At 40.1% G+C, this 9,540-nt stretch overlaps 1 protein-coding gene across 7 annotated transcripts in view; it reads right to left on the bottom strand.

The window, feature by feature from the left end:
- trak1a (trafficking protein, kinesin binding 1a) overlaps window positions 1-9,540 on the bottom strand; it is a 39,501-nt gene that overhangs the window by 9,811 nt on the left and 20,150 nt on the right. For 6 of the 7 annotated variants that reach the window (XM_044206619.1, XM_044206617.1, XM_044206622.1 and 3 more), the window contains 11 exons: window positions 6,228-6,304; window positions 5,363-5,479; window positions 4,986-5,086; window positions 4,600-4,708; window positions 4,021-4,099; window positions 3,738-3,868; window positions 3,482-3,556; window positions 2,575-2,712; window positions 2,394-2,470; window positions 2,012-2,251; window positions 1,301-1,629 (listed from right to left, as the gene is read on the bottom strand). In XM_044206619.1, the coding sequence (XP_044062554.1) occupies window positions 1,301-1,629; window positions 2,012-2,251; window positions 2,394-2,470; window positions 2,575-2,712; window positions 3,482-3,556; window positions 3,738-3,868; window positions 4,021-4,099; window positions 4,600-4,708; window positions 4,986-5,086; window positions 5,363-5,479; window positions 6,228-6,278 (1,447 nt within the window). In that variant the 5' untranslated portion in view covers window positions 6,279-6,304. Of the gene's footprint in view, window positions 1-1,300; window positions 1,630-2,011; window positions 2,252-2,393; window positions 2,471-2,574; window positions 2,713-3,481; window positions 3,557-3,737; window positions 3,869-4,020; window positions 4,100-4,599; window positions 4,709-4,985; window positions 5,087-5,227; window positions 5,241-5,362; window positions 5,480-6,227; window positions 6,305-9,540 lie in introns of those variants that run through there. The other variant, XM_044206620.1, reaches the window with a different exon arrangement.

Genomic DNA, 9,540 nt, shown 5'->3' with positions numbered 1-9,540 from the left:
AAGAGGAGTGAAAGGGGTGGACAGTACGCTAAAGGCTAAAGGCTCATACAGTAAGAATACTGTCAAAACCCAGAATATTATGGGATAATAATAATCTGGATTATTTCTCACATTTGAACTAACCATCATTAGACTTGAAATTAAACATTGCCACATATTTATTTTGTCTTTCACGCCAAAAGCAAAAGGATATCTTAACAGTTCATATGGTTTTGTCCTTCTCTGCCCTTTGCTTGTGTCTGGTATTTAGATATCAGCTTTCACAGTTAAGTGGTGTAACTGAGTTTGAACACTAGGTGGTGCCACAAAACAGGCGATACCTCTGTGACAACAGTTTTTCACAATGTTTGTGCTTCTCAAGTGGACATAATTTTTAAAGTGATGAATGCTTTAAAGGCTACATATTGCACATGTACAGTTTAAGAAAATATCCTCAAACATATTAACACTTCGACTCTACAAATGCCACAACCAATACAGTATGAAAATAAATAATTATAAGATAATAAAGATCCTCTATTAAAAAAAACCCAATGTATTTTCATAGCTTAAGTGCCATTTAAAATACCACATACTGACTCACTCATCACAAAAAACAGTGTATAGTGCTCACCTTTTGTGATGTATTTGGGATAAATGTAACACTGGGAACATGCAATGTTCTCATAAAATATATCTATCCTTTTGTGGTATGGTATACATTTTCATACCTGTTGAACACTCAACGATATACAGCACAAATCTATACGTAAAAGGAGGCTATTTGACAAACTATATATTTCAAACTAGCAGCATACAGCAGGCTGTCTAGTATTCTATACTTCAAACCAGCAGCGTGGCAGTGTATGTCTGAAGTAAAAGGAGTGCTGGAGATTTAAACTGCCCTCCTGTTGTTCCAACACCTCCAGCAGGCCCGTGACTAAAGCCAGCGGAGCTCTGAGGTGAGGCTGTGAGCTTGGCAGGCTGCTCAGCTCCAACAAACTGGAGCTCCTCTGCAGGGTCTTAGGTCCCTGAGAGGCACTCAGAAAGATTTTGGACTGACTGTGGTTATGAAACATCAGACACTGATTCTGCTGCTGGTTCTGATGGACTTGGCTTTGGTTCTGTGATTGGGTCTGACTCCCCTGAGTGTAACTTTGGGGAGTATGTAGAAATATACTATTTGAAGTTTGGCTCTGATTTGGATTCTGTTGAGGTTTCTGAAAATGTTCATTTTCATTGTGCAAGGCATTCTGATTTGGACTCTCTTTTTCATTATGTGGAGGACTGGAGGACTTGTGTCTCTGAGAGGAATAATCACCTTCTAGCGGCTTTACTATTTGCAGCTTCTCCGGTAGGTAGGATCTCGATGTGAATGAGTATCCCGACCAGACACTTCCCAAGGAGGGGTGCGAGCACAGCGACAACAGGCTCTCCGTCGGTGTTCCTGGGCCTCCACTACTCCCCCCACCTCCCTTTTCTTCCTCTTTGGCCAGGTAAGCCAGCTTTCTCTCCCTCTCCTCCTCGAAGAAGCGTTTTTCTGAGAGGTAGTTGTCGCGGCGGAGGGACAGGCGCCGCAGGGCTGCCTCCAGGTCCCTGCTGCCCGGGGTCCCTGGGGTGCCAGGGGGCCGCTTGTTAGAGTCCTCTGACCTGGAGAGGGGGACATAGTTGACATTGTTGATCTTTCGGCTTTGTTATTTTGTAAAGCTCAGTTGGTCCCTGTTGTGTTAGATAATAATAAAAAGGCAGGAGTTAATGACTGACACCTAAATCTTAGGCTAGAGTTACTAGGCACCAAGCAGAAATCCTAACATACACAATAGAAACACAAAAACAAACACCAAGGTTACCAATAAACACAGAAAGAATTGATAGAGTGAGTGGCATCCCCTTAGTTACTGAAGACAATGAGGAAGAAACAGGAAATACATGGCAAAGAAAGAACTAAACAACTGAAAATCAGATACAGTGAGAGCCAAACACTGATGTGTAAACATCTAAATTGTGAGTTGCAGAGTGGATCTGTCCGTACCCATCGTCTGGACTCTCTAGGATGCTGCTAGTCCTGTTGTCCAGGATGAGCCCACTTCCCATCTCACTACCATATATGGTGTTGGGGCACGGCGTGCCCACCCTGCTGGAGCGCCCTGAGGTGAGGCATGATGTCTGATTGGAGCCTGGGATATTGAGGGGGGAGGGGGCTAGTGGTGAACGCTGCTGACGCATCAGGTTCAGGTTTTTCACTGTCTGGAACACTCGCTTTGGTTGCAGTCTGGAGAAACATGGTCACATAAATATCGAATTGAGAATTTTTATGTATCAACCCTGAACATTTCGCTATGAAGTTAGACCAAATCATTAACGACCCTTTATCTCTTTTTAAGGTTTTCTTTTTAAGGTGAGCCGCTTGATACCTTTGCTCTTCTACGTCTGGATCATCCATCTGAAGTTCCTTCCTCATGGTGCCCTCTATTTCTGCTGCCAGAGAATCCTGGAGAAGAAGGCAAAAAACAAAATTTGTAAAACTATTTTGTAGCTACTGGGACCATAGAGATGCTGTGATACTGACAGAGACGTTAATGAATATAAGCTCACCATTGGGAACAGACCCAGAGAATGGAAACGCCTTGGTGTACTCAGTGGTAGAGTTTTATTTCTCAGGTTCTTCAGCTCCTCCTGAGCCTCATGAAGCATCTCCATGCACTCTGCATACTTATCTTGTAACTCTCGCAACTGTACGAAGGGAAAAGAAAGATCAAGAGAGACAAGATGGGACGAAATTGAGAAAAAATAAACTGTCATGCAAACAAACTGTGCCGCAACATGCAAGTGTAGTTCTGTTTTCATTATGGATTTAATTTAAAAGCACCTTGTACAGTAATATAGCTTTAACCTCTTGCATGGAGGTTATTTTTTTGCTTGTTTGTCTTTCTGTTAGTGGAATACATACAATAAATAAATAGATTCTTATTACATTTGGCTTTGGCAGGCTTTGAGTTTGGGAATAATTAATTAGGTAATGGTAGTGATAAAGATGTGAAAAGTCTGATATTGAACCATTATTGATTTTTCTCCATAACTAACTGATGACTATGAAGCCTTGATTCCAAATCCAAATGTTTGCAGGGTGAAGAAATCGATTGGAGCTGACATTTAAGTGACCGGCTTTGCCTTGAAGACCTTCTAGTTTACACATTGCACCACACAAACGGTACTGAACTTGTTATATGAAGTTGTGAAATGTGCTTTTGGTGACAGTGTTGTATCATATATCACATGTAGTACTATAATATATAAAAGACTATGGGGGTTATATTGATATTGTATTTAGTACCACAAGTCTCAAATTCTAGAAAATGCCCTACATGAGACTACGCCAGATTTGGTCCAAGGCAGGCTCCTCTAGCAACGTGTCCTGGACCATTAATATTTGTTGCTGGAAGCTACCACTGCAGTACATATGATGATGAAGCCATGGTCAGCTGGTTGTGGATTGCTTTACCTCAGCAGTGAGTTGTCGCTGGGCATCTTTGGCTGCACCTAAGTGCTGAGTCAGCTCCTCGTTCTCCACGGCATACTGCAAACACGCCAGACAAATTAGGACAACAGAAAAACACTGTATCCAATGTCTTCAGTCTCTGCTACATTGCGTTGCACACAGGCATTAACAAGACAAATATAAATAACCAATGTAACATATTCATTCACAGGAGATATTTAACAGTATCAGTATGAGAGATGTCAGGGGGGTTTCATACCATCTTGGCCTTTTTCTGGAGGTCCACTATCTGGGAGAGGAGGTGTGTGATCTCCTCCTGCTGTCTGGAGGCGTCATCACTCTTCCTGGCCAGCTCTTCAGCCAGAGAGGAAATCTGCAGGTTGGAATTACCTGGAAGCATCAAGTGTCCATCAAAAGTGAGATTCTTTCCAAAAAAATAAAAAAAACTGCCTCTCTACTGCCTCACTGCCTTTAGAGAGTAAGAACGTAGTTGACAAATATAACATTGAGCACAGTACGACTCCAGTCAGTCGAATACTCACGTAGTTCTTTAACACAGTCATTGACAAGCTGCTGCTCTTTCTCCTCATAGGAGACAGTTTCTGTCTCCAAATGACTGGCCTGAAGAAAAAATAAATAAAACAGACATTACTAATCAATACCACACACTGTAGACACGCACTTATTTATCACCCCAATGAATAACTCCTCCTAAAGGACAAGCAGAAGGTCAGGCTTAGACTGTAAGACCTTCTAATGAAAACAGTATTGCTGCCAACAAACTCAAACAGACTTTTTTGTTGTGTCGGGACTACAGGTGCAAATTAGCTGTCGAGCTAAGTCCCGGCACATTTGCACTGATGTTATCGTCAGTGCTGATTAATGTGCACTGTCACATATGAATATATAATCAAATAAACAAAATAACAAATTTTGATGATCATTATTGTTGGTTTGAACTTCCACATCGCTCCCTGTTACATGGGTTTTATAATTTTTAGAAACAATATTTACATGCAATTGATAAGTGATGCATGCAATAATATAAATTTACTTAATGTCTGCTGAAATGTATTGACCATTGATAAAAATATTGTGTGTGTTTGCAGGAGCACATGTACCTCAGATCGCAATGATTTGTTTTCTTCCTCCAGATCTTTGAGTTTCTTCTGCAAGGAATCCAGGGGGAAAAAAGTTGGAGTTGACACATTGGTTTCACTGGGACGCACACTGTAAACACACATGTAAGTGAGAAACATGTGAATCAGTTGCTCAATCAAACATCCATTACTATGCTATAAATCAGTGTGAAATGCCCATTATATGCAGTTGTGGTAACGGCTCTCATATATTGGTACATGCCCTCATGCCTCACACAGCTTATGAAATGATGTGCGTTTGTTCGCATTAGACTCGAATTCCGATGCATAGCTGCACCGTATAATATTTTATCAAGAAGGAGAGAAGATGAGAGGTGAGGAGAGGAGGTGAATGATGGGAGACTTACGGTGTGGAGGTGGTAGACTCCCCCTCACTTTCCTCGGCAGCGCTGGTATAGAACTGTAACAGCTCATCTTTCATAGACAAGTCATGACGCAACTGAGATGCCTATATGTGGAAAGAGTAAAGGAAACATGTAGCTAGAGGACAGTTAAAGTTAAAGACGAGATGGCTACAGCTCTAATGTCGCACTGCCCCAGACCCACGGAGACCATGACAATCATTGTGCATGTTCTACGATCAACCAACCTCCAGCACGGTCCTATGAAAATGACAAAGACATATGTACTTATATTTTTAAAGACCTTTCAATATAGTCACATTTGATCACCACCAAATACAGAAGCTTGTGCGCACACACACACACACTCTCTCTCTGTGTACCTCCTCTCGTATGTGCTCTACTTGCTCCTCCAGCAGTTCGTTCCTCTCACTGAGAGCTTTGTTTTTCTTCAGCAGTGACTGTCCGATACGAGCTGCTAACTCCAAGTCACGCTCTTTCTGCACCGAAAAATAGTTTTTGTTTAGTGTTTTAACAGAAAAACAATTAAAAACATTACAGACATTCAAGGAATAATTAGACAGACAAACCCACTGGAGCTCCAGAAAACTCCCAACACTGAACTATAATTAAAAGGTTATTATGAACCTGTGTGAATGACTGCCAGGCACTCTTGTGTTTCAGTAAGTCTGGTTGCAATCAATAACAATATTACCAGCCTTACTGTGCACACCTATTTAGATCAGGAGGTTCAGCTTAGTTACAAAACTCTGAATAGTGAATATTAATACAATGACACCTTTTTCACTGCAATAGAGGTCAGTCTAATGATCTCTCACATGGTGAAACAAATGTCTGGCCTGTTTGTTGATGGTATGACATCTTTGAATACCAAATTTAGTCAATAGTTGGCTGTCTGGCTGTTGAATTTCATGGTTCATATAACAATGACACCATTCTATTTTCACAGTTTTTATTTATGCAGAGGAAGCCAGCTGAGCTCCTCACTAGCGACGTCCTGCCTGACATTCTGTTGGTCACTGAGCAGCTGATGAGGATCACTTAGCTTTGAATATCAGCTGCCGGAAACTAGTTTTATGATGTGGTCTATCAAACCTCCTCTGTTATGAAGCTCATAAAACAGCCTGTTTTCAAACCACATAATAACATCTGACCAAAGTGCCTCACAGTCTGCATATACTGTAGTCCTTTGTGTTTTTTCTACTTTTTTACTCAACATGATCTTACCTCTTCCAGTAGTCGAGTGACAGCATCAATGTCACTGTAGGTCTTCGTCATCTGGCCCACTCTGTCAGCACACAGTACTGCACAGACACAACAAGGAAGGCAAAGAAAGAAAAGGAGTCTTTAAGCCTCAATACAAAGAAAGAAAGTTACTGAACAGTCAGTGCACTCAATAAATCACAATAGTAACATATTAACATTCATCCCAGGTATCACGGTTTCACGACAGCAATTTTAGCTCTCCTTTATAGTATTTACAGTCCCCCTCCACTCAAAAATGTTTTTCTTCTTGTTCCTACAGTTGGATGTTTGAGCTTCACTGTGCAGAATGTGTGTGCAGAGTTTGACACTAGAAGGCTGTTTTCACATTCATCTGCTGAAAATGGAAAGTTTCTCTGTGCTCAGTGCAAATCTGATTGTAAGGGGTGGCATGATCTGCGACATCACAAATATTTTGGAAGCCAATCCTGGTCCAATTTGCAACTTATACAAGTGCGATGTAGAAACTTGAAGCAGACACATACACTGAGAATGGACTTTACAGTGAAGTAGGAGACATCTTGTGTCCAGCAGGAAAACTTTAGAAATGAACAACTTTTGCATATTCATAGATTCTGGAATCTTTAATGAGCTAAAGGGAATAGATGCCTTTTTAAGGATTTTAATGGGGAAATGATACTATTTTTTGCAAAAACAAAACATATCAGACACACATTATTGTTCCAAGTAGACTATTTGTATATACAGTATATGTTTTAATACATGTCTGGAGGGTATCTTTAAGACTGGTATGATTGCACTCCTCTTGTGGAAATACAGCTCAACTTTCTGTTCTTGACTATAGGTGACTGAGAATATGTTGCATGAGGAACAATGTACTTTACACATTTTATCCTAATGTCTGTAAGCAAAATTCAGGAGATATAACTCAGTTGTAATAGGTTTTTAAAAGCATGAATAATTGTTAAAAATCTACTAAAAATCTATTTCCAGATGACCTAATTTAAGATTATATAAATTATATCTCTAACACACAATGCTGCTATGTGTTGGATGTCATAACGAAGTTGTAATGATTGACAAATAAACACTGCCTTCCGGTTCCACCTGCTGTCTACGATCCTCTCCACTCTTCTCAGTTCATGACTCATATTAATCATATTATTCCTAAGAAGTACACACCCACACACAGCCTACTATTCATCAGCCTATGTACCTAGTGATTCAGAAAAGATCAGTTACGGAATACAGACAGAGTGGTTAATGTGAGGGGCAACACCCCAGCACTGCTATTTTAGCTACATGAGCACAAGTTCATTAGCAGCTCCTTCAGTCCGCATACAAAGCTCTGAATTGAATTAATCAGTTTTCAGTCCAGACTGGAAGAATTATTCACCTCTGAGGTCAAAATTCAAACAGGATCTAGCTGACAGAATACATCACATGCATCTGTATAACCTGTATGGGGCAAAACACCCATAAGGGGCATTCTGACAAAAATAACAACACTATTTCCTCTGCTCCCTGAGAGTAACTGGTGTCCAACATTGATTTTTATTGTGGTCCTTGGTTTGTTGCCCAATTTGTTTGCATTTTTCTGAAGTTACATTCCCACATCAATGTAGATTAAATGACTTGGAATATACTGTATCAGAGTCTGAGGATGTTTATTTTTCAACATTTTTCACTTTTAACACCGTAAGTTGGAGGGAGAAGGTGTGTGATGTTACATTGTCTGAAGGTGTTAATGCCCAAAATCTCATAATGTGTTACAGCATAGAACAATTTCACTTTTTCAGTTCCAAAAAAAATGTTATTTTACTTCGGTTTTAATAGGACAAATGTCATATCAGGCACGTTAGTAGAGCTAACTCAGAGGCCTCCTGGAATGCAAAACAGAGTTGGCCAATGCAAACAACATTTTCATATCGTCATACATCACAGGAAGAGTATGGCAGCTGGCCTAAACTGGCTATGCTTTAGTTAAGGATATTTCTCATCATTACCATCCATTAATAAATAAGTTGCTCTTTTCTAACCAGTTAAGGCTGAATCAGCATGTATGACACTGAGCAGCTTCACAGAAATATTTTGTTTGATTAAATAAGGGCACCTCAAAATGTTCATCATTCATTTTTACCCTAGGTCTTCCAAGGTGGTCCAGGCTTTGAACCGATTCTCTCTTTGAACCCATCACACGTCAGCCAACTCAGCATTGCAAATACATATGATGTGCTAAAAAGATTCTACTTGAACAAGAGTCTACACTAAACATCTACATCCATGCTTGCGGCGCAACAGTACGTTGAGCTAAATGCTAACATCAGCATGCTAACATGCTTACAATGGCAATGCTAACATGCTGCTTTTTAGCAAGTATGTTTACCATGTTCACCATATTAATTTAGCATGTTAGCATGCTGATCATTGCTAAATAGCTTCAAAACTCTTTAGTTTTGCAGGTATTTGATCATAAACCAAAGTATTGGACAAATTAAAATTTCGACCTGATGATGGTGCTAGATGGAAAATCAGTGTATTACCAACATTATTCCAGTTCATCCTGTAGGGAACCTGAATGTTAAAATTTCATGGCAATCCATCGAGACAATTCAGGACCACAAATTTCAACCTCATGGTGGCACTAGAGAAAAAGTCCGGGGGATAATTAAAGCCAGGAAGAGTCATGAATGTCTGTACAAAATTTCATGCCAAACAATCCAGTAGATGTTGACGTACTTCCGTCTGGACCAAAGTGGTGGACTGACCAATATTGACAACCATAAAGCTAGGCTGTTAGCATGGCTAAAAACAAATGATACAATAGTCATAGTCCAGAGAGATTAATCAAATAAGGCTTATGGGTTATTTCCCACTTCAAACATTTAGATGATAATAAAAATCTGTCTGATACAAGTCTAATACACAGACACAGTAAAGACACACAAACAAAAAAAACAAAAACATCCCCACACATAGCCTTCTCTCCTGGGTGAGTTCTTAAGGCACAGAGTGTTACCGAGGGAACAAATCAGAATGATGATAAACAAACGTGTGTCCGGGCACACACACACACACAAAATGCATCACTTATATCTGTTTGCTATCTGGCCTACAATGAGATTGTACGCTTCATAGCACAGGGTGCAACCTGTTTACCTGTCATACTTTCTGACAGGTGAATTAAACATCAGTCCAGGTTGAGTAGAAACAACAACATGGCTATGATCCTAGGTTAACTGCCAACAAATAAAATTCCAGCAATTCTGTACAACTAGGCAATGAAAATGACAAAAAAAATATTAGGATTTCCTGC

Source organism: Siniperca chuatsi, linkage group LG9, assembly GCF_020085105.1.
Source record: "Siniperca chuatsi isolate FFG_IHB_CAS linkage group LG9, ASM2008510v1, whole genome shotgun sequence".
Lineage (NCBI taxonomy): Eukaryota > Metazoa > Chordata > Actinopteri > Centrarchiformes > Sinipercidae > Siniperca > Siniperca chuatsi.
Note: the sequence above shows the minus strand (reverse complement) of the source record. Positions and strands in the feature narration are given on the sequence as shown.